The sequence below is a fragment of the Danio rerio genome, chromosome 2 (genome assembly GCF_049306965.1).
Source record: "Danio rerio strain Tuebingen ecotype United States chromosome 2, GRCz12tu, whole genome shotgun sequence".
Lineage (NCBI taxonomy): Eukaryota > Metazoa > Chordata > Actinopteri > Cypriniformes > Danionidae > Danio > Danio rerio.
The window spans coordinates 36,426,106-36,445,903 of NC_133177.1; the positions used below are offsets into that span (position 1 = coordinate 36,426,106).

Sequence of the window (19,798 nt, forward strand, 5' to 3'; positions counted from 1 at the left end):
TTATAACACTGTGATGCTTTAATGTTTATAGTTACATTTAAAATAATTTTATTTATGTATTTTGTATTTTTTATTTATTCATAAATATATCTTAGTAGTTAAATGTTTTATTATCTGTCTCACAGATCTTTGCCTTTTACAAATAAATAGTTCCAAACTTCGCATCTCTTGCATGTTTAATAATAATAATAATTAAAAAAATATTTTAATTGGACTATTAAAATGCCAAAGTGTTTTCTTTGCTTAACGGGATAATTGGTTCTAGAATATATTTTTGTTTAATGGGAAAAATGAATTTAACTATGAATATCACATTCGAGCTATTACTATGCCAAAAATTCACTAAAGTCTTAATCCAGTGTGAACATCAGCAGAGGGGTTTTAACAGAATGGTTATAAATCTGATGTAGGAGGAATCACATACATCTTTCACAGACAAGTTTCCACCCCCTATTTCCATATTCACATGGCTGTTTGCGCAAATGGTGAGAGGAAGTTTGTGAAAGCCAATTTGTCTTTCAAAAAGTAATCTCTGAAACGGTCCCTATATCTTTTCAAGTAAGGAGGGATTCCTGGGACTATGCTCAATGAGATAATGCACTCCTGGGAGATGTAATTCAAAACTGGTTTAATGTTACAAGTCAGGGGTGCACTACAACACCTGATCATGGATACATTCAATTCAGTGCTTAAAAAAGCACATACTGTATGTATTTCTAAATGTACATCTCTCTCTCTCTCTTTATCCCTCTCTCTCTCAATTATTTTTTATTGTTATAGGGATGTTTGAAAGACTTTCATTTTCTCATAATCCATGCCAAATCTAATCTATCTTTAAAAAAATATTGCATCTACAAACTGAAGGGATGTTTCAACTTGACAATAAAAAAAGAAACATTTGTAGTCAGTACTCCTTTTTTATTATAGACCTATAATTTACTTTCAGTGCTCACAGTCTGTTCAGTCTTGTTAGTCAGTCGTTCTGATGCATAAATATTACTTATTTATTTACCTCTGAATATAACTCTGTGTAAGTATCAATCAGTGCATCTCCAAGCACAGCTCTGATCTCAGGAAGTTCAGAGCAGGGCACATTTTCCTTTACTAAATTCCACACAGACTGTTGGTGCTGGAAATTGTCCATGAAGCCGCTATTTTCAGAGCCGAGCACAAAAACTCATCACTGTCGAGCAGCAGATTTGTCCACAACTGGAGGGAAAATAGCTGGAAATAAATAAAGAGATCATTGAGCTAAATGCAACTCATGCTTTTAAAACGCGACACGTTGTACAAAGCGAAAGAGCATGATAAACAAACACAATACTGAAACAATTTGATACAAAACAAAAAAATACATAACATTCAGTTATAAAAGCTTTAAAGCTTTACATAACAAAGAAGAATATCTGAAACACACTCGAGCATGAATATATGTTACTCTGGTTATAAAAGAAGAGGTTTTCCTACCAGCGGACACAGAACAATCGTAGCTTCCTGTATCAGTGTAAACATTCCAGTTCCTATGGCGACAAGCTCGCAGTGTCATATGGTTGGCTTAGAGATCGTCTTTAACCCGTTCAGACCTGGTGTACATTACAAATGACTTCACCGTTTCCAGTTGTTATTGAATCCTAAAAATATCTTATTTTGTTGTTGGGAGTTTCACGCTAGGATGCAAGGATCTTGCAGGTTGTTCATACTATTATATGTAATACGTTTTCTGTATTTAGAAATTAGTGTAAGAAAATTTCATGTTGTTGATATTTCATCGTTGATATTACATTGTGTATACAGTATATAATATATATATATATATATATATATATATATATATATATATATATATATATATATATATATATATATATATATATATATATATACACACACACACACACACACACACACACAGACACACAATTTACATGTTACTGTAGGTTAAATCACAAAATGATTTGATTTTAATTTCAGGCTAACTGTAGATACAAACACCTATTTTATGTGAAAACAAAGTCTTGTGAATAGACTAAAAAATAAAATTGGATAATTGAAAACCTATACATACCTAATTATTGAGAATTAGTATTTTGTTCACATTGCTATGATTCAGAATCTTCCATACCAATCAGTTTTCATTGATCAGTCGGTAGACATTCAAAAAAGGGCTTCCAAATTTTTGAAAATTTCTTTGGTTTACCTGTAATCTCATATCTAATCTTTTCCATGTGTAGTACATTACAAAACTCTGTGAGCCATGTCTCAAATTTAGGTGTACACTCTTTGTTCCACGTCAATAATATTAACTTTTTTTGCCATAGTCATTCCATATTGAACTGTCTGGATTTGATCCAAGCTAAAGTTTTGAAAGGGAGGAGCCCAGCCTAATATTGCAATAAGAGGGTCAGGTGGAAAATCAATCCTTAGTACTTCAGAGTAAAAAGAGAACACCTCCATCCGAAATTTTGATATTTTTGGGCAGAACCAAAATATGTGTGCCAGTGTACCTTCATTGGACTTGCATTTAATACAAAGAGGCGATACAGAGGGGTATATTGAGTGTAATTTAGTGCGGGAATAGTGTAGTCTAGGACTACCTAGAATATTATTTTGGGATAGAATTAACTAAAAGATCTTACATTTTCAACATGGTTAAAAAATAAACCATGGTTTTATTGTAGTATTTTGTGTGTTGAGCATCTGTTTGTTACAACATGGTTAAAGCAGCTAAACTATGTTTATATATTTTGGTTATGTTATATTGCCAAAAACATGTTTTTTGAAGTTACAGTGCTCAGCATATACAAGCAAATGTACCCCTTACAAATGTATCGTTTAAATTATTATTTTTAATAGGAAGCTATACAATATTACATTGGTGCATACAGTATACTTTAGATTAGTCAGTACAGAAGCCAAATCTTGAGCTTATCTAAGGTAATAATAACTGTCCAAAACGGTCCAAAAACTAGTACACACAAATTTATATGATTTATAAAAACATTAGATACAAATTTAAAAGGAGGAAAAATCAAGAGAAATAAACAAATATAAATAAATATATATATATATATATATATATATATATATATATATATATATATATATATATATATATATATATATATAAAGAAAATTTTAGTTGAAATCTTGTTGGTTGCATTTCTTTTGCAATATTTTGCTTAAATTTAATTTTCAATTTCTTTTCAATTATCTTTCAATGATTGGCGACTAAAATACTATTTTGATAAATATATCTGTTTAATAAATCTGTTTAGTTTAAACGCACCAAAATACATTGCCTAGATTCACTGTAGCTGCTAAATTCGCAATGTAATTCACAATGGGATGTACTCAATTATGCTGAGCACTGAAATTGTTAGTTGTTAATTGGATAAACATATCAAAAAAACATTTTTAAAGTTTATTTTAATTTTATTTATTTGCTAAGTAAACAGCACATTCTAAACTCTCAATAGATACAGAAAGCTGCAATAACAGCGAATGCCCCATAAAAGCCAATCAATATTCAGGTATTCGGCTGTCACGTGTAAATTGAAACATAACCCAGGAGGCGTAAAACTTTCCCTGTGCGCAACAGCCTCCAAGCGCGAGCGCACACACATATCATAATGACATGCATTCTGTACTTTATGTAGATTAGATAACGTTGCAATCGCAATTTAGTGAAAATAGCATACTAATCAATATTTATAGTGCATTTGCAAGTTTTGCTTTGAGACAAAGTATTTTGATGATGGGCATGGCTTTTCTCTGTGGTTCCCCTGTGACTTTTCGTGTCTGGCTGACTTTGCTGATCTCCGGCTATCCTGCTCTGGCTTTTTCGGTCGCTGGACAGCAAGAGACGACCTGCGAGGCGAACGGTAGCGTCTATTATGTGGGCGAATGGTACTTTCTAGACTCGGATCCATGTACTCAATGCGAATGTACGGCTGACGGGTCTGCCTGCGCGCGGACTGAGTGCACATCCCTGCCTACCGCCTGCATCCATGTCAGCCATTACCCGACAGACTGCTGTCCGAGATGCGAGAAGATCGGCTGCGAGTACGGGGGAGAAGTGTATGAACTCGGACAACATTTTCAGGTAAAGTTTAATGCGTCAGGCAACATAGAAAAGCGAAGCTGCTTCACGCTAAATTGTTAAGTTAATCGTAGTTTGCACTGCAGTTAGCACAATTCTAGTGTCGTTTTAATGCCTTCAAAAAATAAATAATGTTTATGCCTGTAATTTAATGTTGGTGTGCAATTTAATTTGCCGTGGCGTGTGGAAAAAAATCCCTTTTTTTAAAGTTTGTTGCCATTGTTGCCTGCTAAATGCCCCAAAGCTTTGGTCCATAAAGAAAAATTCAACATATTTAGCGCCATCACGTGGTTGATCAAATTAATCATGTCTTCATTGGTGGAGATGTTTGTTCATCAATCGTTCTGACAGGTTCCTCTAGCTTACATCAGTAGGTGGCGACGGCGTAATTGTGTATTAAATCGTTTACTGAACACAGAATCGACTCCATTAAAATCAATATTGTTAACACGAGTCTGTTAAATAAATCTGTATGAATACACATTTGTTGCCAGAGACCACTGTTGTTTATTTTCTTGTTTAGTGAAAGAGCATGCATGTACTGTAAATAGGTCCAGCTTAGGGTTAACTAACTATGAAACGATTCTTAACAGTATGCTGGGAAAAACTTGGCTATTTACTGGTATTTTTAGTGACCAAAGTCTTCATGTTTTCCTTGCTTTTTTCAAATGGTTATATTTTAATATTTCTATACATTTGAATAAACAAACTTATTTTTAATGGATTACAAAATGTTAAAGACCTTAATATTTGATATTTTACTTAATTATGTATTTTTCCATCATGCCTTATGTAGTTTTTTATGCTATATTAAACATTCATTTTGATTACTGTTTATAAAAGCCCTAAAATATTTGTTTGTAATTATGCAATATTACATTGTTTACAATAGCTTTAATATTATAATTATGTGTCCATAAATATTGTGCAAAGTATGCTCCTGCAGTATACATTGCTTTAAATTGGTGAAATTCTCTCCAGACACAGGGAAATATAACACTTTATTGATAAATATGAAGCATTATGTGTGCTGTCTCAGAGAGTTTTATAAACTGTTATTTTGTTAAACATCAAAAACTATGACCACCATATAAGAAGGAATACAGAATATATCACTGATCACACTGGATTGCTCAGAAGTCATGATTTCATTATTGCCATGTTTTTATAGTATTTACACTAGCAAGTGAAGGTTTATTTATGGTGGCGGAGAGAGCTGAAACGTGCAATGTTAAGAAAACTAACTAATTTAGAGTATATCTTCAAAAATTCTCATAACACATGCAAATATAGAAATGCTCTGCAAATAATCCAGATCACAATGGAAATTTGTCTGGGGAAATTTGTCTTTTTTAACTTGTTAATGTGGAGTTAAAATAATGTTTCATTCACAATTAATTTCTCAATTTGTCAGATTATTAGGCCTACAAATATGCAAACAATACAAACATACAATCAGTGTTAAAACAATCAAAAAAACTCATGTATCTCTGAAAATATTTCAGTATTTGGATGTGTGTGAATTTGTGTTGTCAAATTGATAAAGATGTTTTTCTTTTTTTTTTTTTTATGTAACTTGCCGCGCACTAGCCCTCTCTTGACCACCATGTTTGTTTTGGCTAAAAAGAAAAAATTGTTAAGTCAAATGCTTTTACCAAATATGCCAAAAAATTGCCAGCTGAGTTGACAAACAATGCTATTTAGAAATCTTTTTTTTTGTTTGTTTTCATTAAAAGTAAAAAAAAAGTCTCATACTTCTCAACCAAAATACTTCTCCCATATTTTGACATTTCACGTTCACAGATGTTAAACTGTGAAACATTAATGCAGACATTAGCATTTAATACACTTTCTATGTTAATAAAATCCCATTCATATATTTCATCCTGAGACAGCAAAAAATCTTTTATTTACACTTTGTAAACTCGGATCAAAGCATTCCTTTACTTCTGAAAGGTAATTTTTTGATCATTCATATTCATTGTGCAAGTTCAAAAGGTATTACAGCAGGCTTCTTTTGTTCTGAAGTAAGGTGAAGAACAAATATGATGTACGCTAGGCTTAAATAACAAAAGGCAATTTAATACTCCATTTAAGCAACCGAAGAATGAAATATCTCTGGTGGCGCATGCCTGGAAGAAGCAGGGCTTATATGTGCTTCATTATCTCCCTGATTTGGTTATTATGGCTAATGGGGAATCCCTGAGGGGAAAATTGAAGCCTTCTGACAGACTCGGAGGAATACACTTTGCCTGATCTGACATCACGTTCTTCCAGTCCATTTACCCAAGCTCCAGCACTGAGGCACATGTGGTAATGCAGCTCCTACTTAAACAGCAGTGTGTGAGAGGAATTTGATCACATTCTTGACATTGTAGCGGTGTTAGATTGTCACAACATCAGGTGTCTGAATTATGTATACAAGCCCTGTTGGTTCCATTCAAAAAGCTTTTAATCATTTGATATCCTCTTTGATTGACAGCCGTCAGCGTGCGAGCAGTGCACCTGTTACAGTGATGGCATTGCCCACTGTCAGGTGGCAGACTGTGCTCCTCCGCCATGTGTTGATCCAGTCTATCAGAAAGGCGAATGCTGCCCTCAGTGCAAGGATGGTAAGTGTTTTTGTTGTTGTTGTTGGTTTTTTTAGAGTTGTTTTTAGAGATGCTCCGATCAGGATTTTTGCAGCCGATACCGAGTACCTACTCCTTGTCATGGTGATCGGCCGATACCGAGTACCGATTCAAATGCTTCAAGCTTTATAATGCATAAAGCACATATTCCCTCCAAGTATGGCACATAAGTGGAGATCTCTCTTTACTTAAGTGAATTAATTAAGGACGCTGCAAATAATCCCTTAAACACATCTCATGGCCAGAAGCAGCTTTACAAAAAGAGACATAACACAGGTAAAAAAATTGGTAAGAAAAATGACAAACAATTTCTCAGATCGTGTCACAGTAGCTCAAAACACGGTAAATACAATGGTTGCACTTGCAACAAAGGTACCATCACTCACGTCAATAGACTGTAAAAGAGGTTGCACAGCATCTTCTGTATATCTATATATATTTTAGCTGTTGTGACGTGAGCGCATAGATCGCTCATGCCCCCCAAACATCATTTACCTCCTGTCGTGTTGTGGCTGCTGTAGGCTATGTATTCGGCCAGATTGGCGAGGACCGATAAAGCAGAGGTGGGCAAATTACAAAAAAAAAAAAATATATATATATATATATATATATATATATATATATATATATATATATATATATATATATATATATATATATATTATTATTATTATTATTATTATTATTATTATTAATGGAACAGTATACAGCCTTACATATTTTTTCAGCCCATTCCAAACCTAACCACAGGTTCTATTCTCATACAGTCTCTGTAAATCCTTACATAGACCAAATTGCATCATAATTCACATTTTCCTATGATCCTCTTTGCAAAAACACATAGAATAACACTTATTTTCAACACCTATAGTTTGACGGAAAGCATAATGGAACTCTGCTTCGACTCATTTAGTTTAAGCTCACCTTAATACAATAAAAAATTTAGTTCACATAACTTGTTTTTCATTCCTTTTCCTTCAGCTTAGTGCCTTTATTCATCAGGTTTTGCTACAGTGGAATGAACCGGCAACTTATCCAGCATATGTTTTACGCAGCAGATTCCCTTCTAGCTGCAACCCAGAACTGGGAAACACCTATACACACTCATTCACATACATATTCAATTAACCTATAGGACATGTCTTTGGGGGAAACTGGAGCACCCTGAGGAAACCCCCGCCAACACGAGGAGAACATGCAAACTCCACACAGAGGGCTCTATTTTGACGGTCCATGCGCAGAGCGCAAAACGCAGGGCGCAAACACTTTCAGGGCGTGTCAGAACGCATTTTTGCTAATTTACGGACGGGAAAATGCGCTTCGCGCCAAGGCATTTGAAATCATAAAAGGGTTGAGTTTATTTTCTTAATGAGTTATAGGTGTGTTTTGAGAATAAACCAATTAGAGTCTCATCTCCCATTCCCTTTAAGACCCAGCTGCGTCGCGCCAAGAGCGCATTCGCTATTTACAGGACGCAAAGTAAGTCAAAGTGGAAAAAATGAGCATTTCACAAGCAAACAGTTGACATTTTTTTCAACAGAAAACTGTTAGATCATCTACTGCGTGAGAATGAGAGATAATAAATCACTTTCTCTTTCGCTCTTGGATAGGGAAACCTTTACGCACAGACATCAATTAGCCTATAAATAATTAATTTCGTTTGTTAAGCACAAATATTTGTTTCAAAACTATTTCTAAATTCAGTTCTAATTTCTAGCAAACGAATAAATGAACAATAATGACCAAGTGTGGTCAAAATACTGAGTTATTTCCAAATACACCTGCTATGCCCCATATGGTCTAAAACCTGACAGGTGGGCAAATCTAAGCTTGTTTTTAATTAAACAAATATAAATATGGATATATTAAATAATACTGCTAGTAATAATAACATTATACAAATGTTATGAATGAACTGAAAAAGCCTCCTGAGATGAAGAAGACATAAAAGCAGTGATTTTTTTTTATATTTATGTAGGCTAGAAAATAATATGTTTTGTAATATTTTAATCCTTTATATTTATATCCTATATCTATTCTTATTAAATCCTATATATATATATATATATATATATATATATATATATATATATATATATATATATATATATATATATATATATATATATATATATATATATATATATCCTTAATATTTAAATTTTTTCATATGTAAAGATATTTGCCTATTGCTCTCTTGTGCGTATTAAGCAGTGCGTAAGCGAGGTGCAACTCTGCGCTGGAGTTTAGACAGGGTTAGTTTTGGTCTTATGAAAAATCTATTATAGTTTCTCAAAATAGCAACGCGCCAGCGGTCTGCCTCAGAACGCCTTCCTTTTTAGACTAGAACGCCTATGGGCACACAAATGAGCGCTAATGCATTTGCTATTTAAACAGCGTAGCGCAACGCCTCAAAACGACTCTTGCGCCAAGCTGAAACTACCAAAAGACTACACGCCTTGCGCCACACTGCGCCGGGTGTATGATAGGGCCCAGAAATGCCAACTGACCCAGTTGAGACTCGAACCAGCAATCTTCTTGCTGTGAGGTGACAGTGCTAACCACTGAGCCACCCATAACTTTTTTATATAATTTAAATTATTAAAAAGTTATTTGATATTATATAATTAATATAATGTTTTATTATTAAAAAAAAAATTATATTAGGGTGAAATAAGAATTTCAGTTTGGTGTGTGTTATGGCACATCATGATTTTTTCAAGTACGATGCGATCCTGGATTAATATCTATGTTGATCCTGAAACATTATTTTTGTTTAAAAATGTAATCCATACTTATTCCCTTCCCCTAAAGCCAAGCATACATGTAAATTATTCCCAAAATCAGAGGGGAATATGGTTGGATAACAATCATGTAGAAGTGCAGAAACAGTAAGCCCAAATTTAACATAAACCGCAAACATATCCTTTAATTCTGATTGGCTGATTGGAATGTTGTTCCAGGATCAACATAGATGTTGATCCAGGAAGACATCCTACTTGATGAAATCAGGTTAGGGGTGTGTACATGTGTCATATCTGTAAATTGTCTGCTAATGTGGTTCATTTTCTCATATCTTTCACACATTCATAGAGGATAAAGTTGTGATTAGTCTTTGGTAACGATCCTGTATGTAATATCTTCATATAATTCGTTTAATAACAGATGGGGAGTTTCAGACAGCAGGTCATGTGCTAGACTGGTTTCTGCACCTAAAATAAGATAACACTCTTGATGAGTTGAGCCTCTGCTGTATTGTTTTGTCTGTAAACTGTGAAGTATGAAGGTAATTATAGTGTTTAGTGGGAGTAAAGATAAGGCGGGCATGTAGGCAGCCAAAACAACACACATAAATCAAAGCATATACTTCAACCCATGTGATAAATGGTCAGTTTCTCAAATTATGCTGCATTTTCATTGATAAAAATACCCTCAGTGGTGAAAAATGTTTAATTTAGTTAATCTAAAGAAACTGGAAAAAGAAATAAAGTAAAGCCTTATCTTAAACACTCTAAAAAAAAAAAGCAATGTCATTATCTACACTCCAAGGCTTCCAATTAGTGGCGGTTGCTGAGGTTTTTTTTTTAAAACTCCTGACCGTAAGTTTTTAAAGTTTAAACTTAAGTTCTGCATTTTGAAGAAAAAATGAGATTATATAAATCTGAATTATAAGGACTTATATAAGCTTTTTTATAACTTAAATAAAATGCTGTAACTACTTGAAACTCAAGGTGCAAAGTTAATATATTTCTTATTAAAGAAAAAACTATGATGCTCCTAGGCACTTATTGTTTTCATAAAGAATACAGTCTTTGAAATAATTACAAAGTAATTGTGCTTAATTATATAACACACATTTTCATTTTCTTTTTACCTTTTTTAAACTTTGTTTTTAACTCTGCTTTGTCATAATCATTGCAAAATAATAAAGAATAGACTTCAGAATAGCCTGTGTGGGAAGGCTTAACACAGAAATGAAAATTAGATTTTATTTTATTGACCCTCAGGCCAGACATTATTTAAGTGACTTATTTTCTACAGTAGAACATGAATATTTTATGTAACTCATGGCAACAGATAGCATCACTTTGAGTAACAAAAATAAAAAAGTAAATATAAATAAAAGAATATACAGTCAAACCCAAAATTATTCATACCCCTGGCAAATAATGACTTAAAATTACTTTTATTCAACCAGCTGTTTTTTTTTTTTTTTTTTTTACTTGAGATGACACAGGCTTCTCCCAAAAGAGAGAAAAAAAATTCTCAACTTTTATTTACATTTGAACAAAAACTTCATAGAGCCCCTATTTTGCATGATAAACGGTCATATTTTGGTTTTGGGGGTCTTCAACAACAGTCTGATATGCATGGAAGGTCAAAAAAGCACTTTCATTGTCTTATATAATTTTTTTTTACCTAATTATCCCAACCACTCCCATCCGCCATTCATTCACATCTGCAGCTGACGGTCGGAACAGCAGAAACTGATGCTACTTCACCAACATTACATTAGAGCTAGTATTTAAATGATTCTCTGGCATAATGTCTAAAATGATGACAAAACAGATCATTTTTGCCCACATTTTAAGATTATTAGGCTGAACGGCATGAAATGACATCAATCTACAGACATTTCCCAGTATTTATATAATTAACCCCAGAAAATCCCAGAGCAAAGCAAACACTACAAGTTTCTGTGGTGTAAATACAGCAATACCAAATGCAAAATAAAAAGATTGAATTAGAATATCACTTACCTGATTTATGTTCTGCTGTAGTTTGAAATTCACACTGGGAAAATGCTGTTTTTCTTCCCTAAGGACTTATTATACGGTCTCAGTCGCCATCTTGGGGCGGAACGTCAACCTCACTTTCTTTGCTGTGCTATATGGCAGGCTGATGGTGGCCGATGCACTGAATACGATGTTCTGAAATTATAAATATTTTAAAATAAGCACTATACTTATAAGTAAACTGCACAGCTGCAATCTAAACAACTACTTTCTCCACTAAAAAAAAAAAGCCCCAAAAGTACATAATGTTGTCCAACAGCAGCAATATTTGTCAAACTGTAGTGTTCTCTGCTTGTTGCTGTATGTGGGTGGAGGTTGAAGGTTTAAGAGGCTAGACGAGTGCTGTTATTTGCAGAATATCGCACGGCTATCAGCCAATCAGATTCAAGAACCAGACAGAACTGTTGTATGTAAATGTATTTGTAAACATACCTATATCTAATTTTTTTTATTTATTGAATTTTTAATTGTTTGGGATACTCATTGCATGCACACTTCAGAATATCACCAGAAAAATTGATTATCCAGGTTGTTTTTCTCTACTGTTTTAAGATTGTGATTGATTTTAGATGCAGCCTGTGTTTCGATAGCAAATGTTTCTGATAAAATATCCTACATGGCTTACATAACATTGTCTCTTTAAGGATATGATGGAAAAAATAAACCTTCACCTTCAGATCACGAGCCTCATTAATCTTCCCTTTTTGTTTCTCCAGGGCCAAACTGTTACGTGAACGCCTCCAGGACGCAGGTGATCCCTGGAGGAGAGTCAGTGTGGGTGGACTCCTGTACCAAATGTCGGTGTCATGACATCCAGGATGCAGGTTACTGGGAGGGCAACCGTTTGGCTATGTGTTCCCGGATCCGAAATTGCCAGCCTGATGAGGGGCTAAACTGAGGGGAAAGGGTCATCTGTCATCCTCGGTTATATAGTGGATGTATAAAACTCTTTGTCAGCAGATTTCTAAACGACCGAAGAAAGTCTGTATTCAGCTATTAAGAGCCTACTTTACAATTCTTTCTCAGTTTCAGACAGTTCAGTTTCTCTGTATTCTGAATGATTGATTGGATTTCCTTTTTTTTTTCAAGGTTTGAAACAAAGATCTGATTGCAAACAATTTATTTTTGGCTGAATTTAAACAAACAAACAAACAAACAAACAAACAAACAAACAAACAAACAAACAAACAAACAAACAAACAAACAAACAAACAAACAAACAAACAAACTAATTTGTTTGGTTAAATTCAGCATATATATGATTCGTTCTGCAAACTACTGCTGACATTTCTTCCAAATTCAATATGTATTCATTTTAGAGCATTTTAGCAGTAATGAACAAAATATGTGCCATGTTTTCATATTTATATTTATTATTAGACAGCACAGTGCCAACTGTTTAACTTCAGAAGAGTTAAAAGGGATAGTTCACGCACAAATAAAAATGTACTCACCCTCAAGTGGTTCCAAACCTTTATGACTTTCTTTTATCTGTTGAACACAAATGAAAATATTTTGAAGAAAGCTGAAAACCTGTAATCCATGATTCCTATAGCAGGAAAAACAATTACTATGGATGTCAGTCAATGTTTCTTGGAACTTATAAAGGTTTGAAACCACTTAAAGTTGAGTAAATGATGACATCATTAACATTTTTGGGTGAACTATCCTTTTAAGGAATCAATATCTGAATGGAAAGAAAATGAAAACATTATTCAGGTCAATTGTCCTTTTCTTGAAAAATCTGATTACATTTACATGGACACCAATAATCCGATTTTAATATGATTAAGACAAAACTGATTTAGAGTTTACCATTTAAACAGCCCTTTTTAAATTAATTTTATCAGATTAAGGTCATTATTAAACTAAACAGAAATTAAATTAAGACATGTGGAGTATGCCGATTTTAGTCACATTATTGAAGTGCAGTACAGACATGTAAACACCGCAATCAAACTATTACCGTCGTGTAGGATTTTTGCCAGATGACAGGAAAGATTTGATAGGTTTTTTTCCAGATGACAGGATAGATTTGATGGATTTGTGACAGGATAGTCGATACACACACGGCTGTTTGACACTAATCTCGGCGCCTACCGAGTCAGTGAAGGACCACAGACACCTACAACGTGAAATGCGTAGGGTTTTGTAAAACATGTAAAACGAGATCATAAAATGAACATTCAAAAAGCAATTCATGTGAAACCTTAATCATATTATCGTTTTATTCAGATTAAGGCAAATTACTGATGTCCATGTAAAGGTAGTCAATCACTTTCTTTGAAACTTAGTAAAAAATTTTTCAAAGATGAACATTTTACTCAAACCCATACCTAAGCACATTTAGAGAAAAGTCTCTTAATTGTATCAATAGCTGCATCATATAAGCATTATACAACTAAAAACTTTCTATTGTTATTCTTCTTATGTTAACTAACCATTTAGAATTCCATTTTCAATGTAAAACAAGTGCTTAAAATATTATGTTGACTCTCTAAGGGCTATTCCCTAATGGAACCAATCATAGAGCTTAGTTTTGAGACACCTTTTTGGCACGGTTGAAAAAAAAGCACAATGAACATATTACTTTTTATATGCCTTTTAATATCTATGTTGTATAAAATGTTGACGTTGTTTTGAAGTTGTTTTCAGTGGTATTTTAAATGATTTAAAGCAGCATGTGTATTATTTCCTGCTTCAAAAGCTCAAAAACCAAAGTATGTTAAGACTGCGAGACTTGCATTACTGCCATGCAGGCATGGAAATAGCTAATGTAGCATGAAATACAGCCAAACAAGCCCGACATAAATAAATCATGCATAAATAACGCAGGCTTGTTTTTGCTTTATTTCTGTTCCGACACCTCATTTTAAAAGCTGTGGTAATGTTACTTTTTTCCCCAAGAACTATTTGCAATTATGACACAGAATGTACACAAATATAAATAAACCACAAGTGATCTACGCGTCTCCTCTTATTATCTCATATATAAAGTTACAGGATGTTAGTGTTGTTGTTTCTGCTAGTCTATTGCAACATCTGTCACATGAAAACATAACTTTTTGAGGGGCAGATTATTGAGTTTCTTCCACAAGGCTGACAGTTTAGAGATACAATGTTCCCCTTCCAATAAACAGCCTTGTCCCTGAGCAGTCATTTGGAATGGCGCTGGTAAAAGGTGGGTGTTAAAATAATAAGGTGTAAATATGAGATTTATTACTTTTTTATGATCCATTTTACCTTGTTTAGAAGAATGCATATTTTATATTTTACAAACATTAGCAAATGCATTATCCATTTCTTACTCAGTGCTGTGTATATTACAATTTGTAGTTCCTTGCTGATTACAAATCACATGATTGTAATCACTACACATTAGGTAATGTAATCTGATTACATTTTACAATAATGGATTACTTTTGACCATATTTGTATACATAGTCAAGACAACTGTAATAAAAACTGTAAAACCGTTCTTTTAAAATAAAGTGACTTTTTTTTTTTTTTTTTTTTAACAAAATAGCTTTTGGAATGTGATACATAGATTTACATGTAATTAGTCATTACCCAGCTCTGGTGCTGCACCAGAAATATGCATTTATAAATGTTACTGTTTAGAGACTGCTGCAGAAAGGCATCTCCAAATCAACTATTCACCTTTGACTGACTTCTTTATGTAATTTGGGTTCAGTTTGTTCCACATTTCAGTGACAAACATGTTTCCCATAAAACCCATAGCAATAAAACTTTCTTTTGTCATTAAAGGTGCTGTAGGTCAGGGGTGTCCAAACTCGGTCCAGGAGGGCCGGTGTCCTGGAGAGTTTCTCACACGCTGCCCTAAGCAACAACAATGTATGTATATGTATTCCAGCAAAACTAAAATAAAGAAAAACTCTATTCAGAAGAGAAGTATGATAAGAATTATTGTCTTGTCCAGTAGTGTAGTCCTAAAATAAGGTGGTGTACTATTACACACTCATCCCAAATTTTAGAAAAAAAAAATAAGGAAAAGAAAACAACAAAAGTCTAAATTTCTTTAATATATTATTATATATACAGTTAAAGTACAGAGCAAGGAAATGTTTACAATATGTCTGATAATATGTTTTCTTCTTCAGAAAGTCTTATTTGTTTTATTTCGGTTAAAATAAAAATGGTTTATAATTTTAATTTTAAGGTCAATATTATTAGCCCCTTTAAGCTGCCTAAGTACCTTAACCTATCTGGTTTACACAATTACCCTAGTTAAGCCTTTAAATGTCACTTTAAGCTCTATAGAAGTGTCCTGAAAAATATCTAGTAAAATATTATCTACTCTCATCATGACAAAGATAAATCAGTTATTTAGAGATGAGTTATTAAAACTATTTTGTTCAGAAATGTGTTGCAATAAAAATATTCTCTTCGATAAACATACATTGTTAAAGAAAATATATGGGGGTCTAATAATTCTGACTTTAACTGTGTGTGTGCATGTGTGTGTGTATATTAATATGTGTGTGTGTGTGTGTGTGTGTGTGTGTGTGTGTGTGTGTGTGTGTGTGTGTGTGTGTGTGTGTGTTAATACTGTACAAAAATCGTGTTTCAAGACAGTTAAACTAACAAATTTAAATAAAAATAAAAATCAGGAAAACAAAAGCAAAGCACACTTCTTTAAAAACTCAAACACTATACTCAAGTACATTTTTTCCAGGAATTAAATAAATAAAAGGGGCACTTTTTTTAAAATTCAAAATGGCATAAATATAAACGTACAGGCTAATTTACATATTTTACAGTCCTAAAATAATTTTGAATACAACACAACACATGAAAGCAACGCCCATGCTGTTTTAGAATTTTATCTAAATGTTTTAGCGAGACATAATTCAGTTGACTTGTCTTTTTTCAGCTGCTGCAGTCGTCAGGAGATGGGGAATGGCGCAATAAAAACAAAAATGCACAGATTGCAACAAAAAAGGATGCGAATTAAAAAACATTTGGTATACAATTAAAGGGGACACGAATACACGTAAATTAGGGAAGTTTAATCAGCAAAACAAGTGAGTATAACGAGGGTAAATCCAAATATTGATCTTCAGAAGTCGTAATACCTAAACGTCTCGTGAAAAAAGTAGGCATACGGAGTATATATCTGCATAGCCCAAAATACATCATTGGTCTTGTCCAGTCACTTGGGAAATATCTGAAAATTAAAATGAATTAAAATGTAATCATTTGTCTTCAACTTTATGAATGAAGAATAATCCAGCATGGCATTCTTGTAGCATCAGATTTATTGATTGTATACAAAAAGTATGTTTGATATGACATAATGCATTCTATATAAGATATAGTTTTCTTGACATTCAATGTACAAAAACCTTGATAGACAGAAAGTCTTTAAAAATGCGCCCAAGGCATGAAGACCTGAGGCCGTCAGTAGTTTCTAACACCAGTCATTGTGTAGGTGTGGAAATCCTGCCCACTTCTGTCCCTCTCTCACATAAACAAGCATCGAGCGCAGATGAAGTTCTTTCCAGAGAATGGCTGAGGGCAGAAAAGGTGACAGAGAAGAGATGGTGAGCGTTGCGTACACAACTCTGAGTGTGTGAGTTCTCAGGGTGGGAGGGTTTGCTGACCCAAGGAAATGGCATCAAAAATAAAAGAGCATTCATTGTGGCACTGGTGTGATTTTGAAAACTACAAAGCGAGATCTGCTGAGGTGAGCGGAGGATATAGAGCATCCTAACCACATAGATTGCGTTTGTGCTTTGCAAGGTTAATTATGAGAGTTTTCTACATGCATCGTTTGATTGAATTGTTAGCACAAGAAAGTTCTGGATGGAATAATTGGATGACTTAAAGGAATAGTTCACCCATAACATTTAGGGCTCTATTTTAACGATCTAGGCGCAAACGCATTAAGAGCGTGTCCGAATTCACTTTTGCTATTTTTATGCCGCAGCACATGGTCTAACAGGATTGTGCTTATTCTCTTAATGAGTTATGGGTGTGTTTTGAGCCTCCTGTGCATTAAACCAATCTCATCTCTCCTTTCCTTTAAAAGTCATTTGCGTCACGCCATGGCGCATTTGCTATTTACATGGTGGACTTTGTAAGTGAAAAAATGGAACGATTCAATAGTGAGAAAACAGTTAAACAGACCATCTGCAGCACAAGGATAAAGAACGAGCCTCCTCCATTCGGCCTCTTTACTTTCTCTTTACTTTACTTTTACTCTTTACTCCTTTACTTTTGTGTTTAAGAAAACGGTGTTGTACTCACTCCACTGAAGACATCCATTAGCCTCCATAATTGATTTTGTTTGTCAAGCGCAAAGATTTCTTTTAAAACCATTTCTAAATTTAGTTTTAATTTCCAGCAAATGAATAAATGAACAACAATAACGAAGTGTGTTCAAAATCTAAGTTATATCCAAACGCACGTCCTGTTCTTATGCCCCATATGGTCCAAAACTCGACAGGTGGACACATCTAAGCTTGTTTTTATTAAAACAAATATAAATATGCATATAATAAATAATATTAATAATAACAGTAACATTATACAAAAGCAAATTATCATGAACAAACTAAAAAAAAATCCCGCCGAGATGAAGTAGGGATGGAGGCACATTGCACAAAACACATCTTGCGCCTTATTGCGCTGGGTGCATAATAGAGCCCTTAAATTTATTCACTATTTACTCACCCTCAAGTTGAAATAAACTTTTTTTTTTCTGTTGAACACAAACTATTGACATTCATAGTAGAAAAAAACAAAATCTATGAAAGTCAATGGTTACCGGTTTCCAGCTTTCTTCAAAATATCTTCTTTTGTTTTCATCAGAAAAAAGAAAATAAAAAAGGTTTGAAACAAGTTAAGGGTGGATAAATGATGACTGAATTTTCCTTTTTGAGTGATCTATCCCTTTAAATGTGTATACTTATTTATTTATAAATATATATATATATATATATATATATATATATATATATATATATATATATATATATATATATATATATATATATATATTTGATTTCCAGTGACAAAACTAAAGAAAAATGCAACTCTGTATCTACACTGGAGACTGCAATTCAGCTTATTTGCAATTGTAACCAATAAAAAAAAAAGATTTAAGCCCCTCAAATATTGTATGCCCAGACTAGCTTAAAAAAAATTATCTATCATCTATAGCTACTTTACAGCATTTGAAAACATGGTTTCATAATGTGTACTCCATAATTTTACACAGGTTTGGGTTAGGTTAAAGGTTATCCTGACAGGTTGCATGCAACAATATGTGTCTCCAATATGCTGGAGCTACTTTCACTCTGTATTCCTAAAATGGACAGGAATGAATTTTCATTTTAGGGAAATAAAAAAAAGATGTGCGCTCTGCAACATTTTTCTCCTTCAATTTAATATGTACCTTGATACAAGAACTAGGAAAGGAATATAATCTCATCTCACCAAGACTGAAACAGATTCCTTTTCATTTGCCAAGACATTTCGGGACAAGCATAATGTCTTTTTAATACGGAAATTGGCTTGAAATCTCATTCGAGCGAATTCACTGCATTCTGCAACACTGTTCAGCACGTTTAAAATGCAGGTCACAGCGCTAGGGTAAATATTACTGGATATAACTACCAATCTGTAAAAAAGAGTAACCACTTTTTCCTTACATTCAGCTATGGATGTCATCCTTATGGCTATTTATATATGTAAAATCATAAGCCTTGAGGCGAAATTGCGTAAGGTAAGCATTAACGGTTGTTCCTCTTGATGGTAAATGTACAAATACAGTGTGGCAGAAGTAATGCACTTATAACTGACAGGTAGCAGCACCCAAGGGACGGAGGTGATGAAACACTCAAGAAGGAAACCAATGTTGGCAACGCAGCGACTGCTTGGGTCAGCAGTAAAGACAACACAAATGCACACAGAAAAATGAAATAGGCTGGTGAAGCGAAAATGAGAGGCATGAGGAGAATAGATGAGGAAAAGTGTGTTTTAAAAAGGAGAAGGAGAGTAGCCGGCCTCTCATTAATGACTTCCTCTGTGCTGGGCTGAAAGAATCATTGATAGCACAAAAGAGATGCTCACGCTGCGCAGGAAAGCCGATAAGAGGGGAAAAATAGCTTGAACTCCCCTCACATTTACCCCTCATAAAACATCTGAAGGCATCAGCTTGGTGTTTTCAGGCAGTAAAATAAAACGGGAAGAAATGTAACATTGTTTTAGGCTTGCAAATGATCTGAAAGAAGAACATTTCAATAAAT

The 19,798-nt window shown here is 33.8% G+C and overlaps 2 protein-coding genes across 6 annotated transcripts in view; one reads left to right on the top strand and one right to left on the bottom strand.

Annotated features, from left to right (window-relative positions):
• ccdc24 (coiled-coil domain containing 24) overlaps window positions 1-1,518 on the bottom strand; it is a 36,997-nt gene extending 35,479 nt beyond the window's left edge. For 4 of the 5 annotated variants that reach the window (XR_012387290.1, XR_012387293.1, XM_005163498.6 and 1 more), the window contains exons 1-2: window positions 1,468-1,518; window positions 1,013-1,224 (exon numbers count right to left, since the gene is read on the bottom strand). Coding sequence is in view for 2 of the 5 variants with exons in the window: in XM_005163498.6 (XP_005163555.1) it covers window positions 1,013-1,144 (132 nt within the window). In the remaining 3 variants the exon portion in view is untranslated. Of the gene's footprint in view, window positions 1-1,012; window positions 1,225-1,467 lie in introns of those variants that run through there. The other variant, NM_001326378.1, reaches the window with a different exon arrangement.
• Window positions 1,519-3,567: 2,049 nt separating this feature from the next.
• Window positions 3,568-14,491, top strand: zgc:113531. Its single transcript, NM_001013486.2, has 3 exons — window positions 3,568-4,102; window positions 6,582-6,711; window positions 12,242-14,491. The coding sequence occupies exons 1-3, from the start codon at window positions 3,755-3,757 to the stop codon at window positions 12,421-12,423; spliced, it is 660 nt and encodes a 219-aa protein (NP_001013504.2). The 5' UTR covers window positions 3,568-3,754; the 3' UTR covers window positions 12,424-14,491.
• The last annotated feature ends 5,307 nt before the right edge of the window (window positions 14,492-19,798 follow it).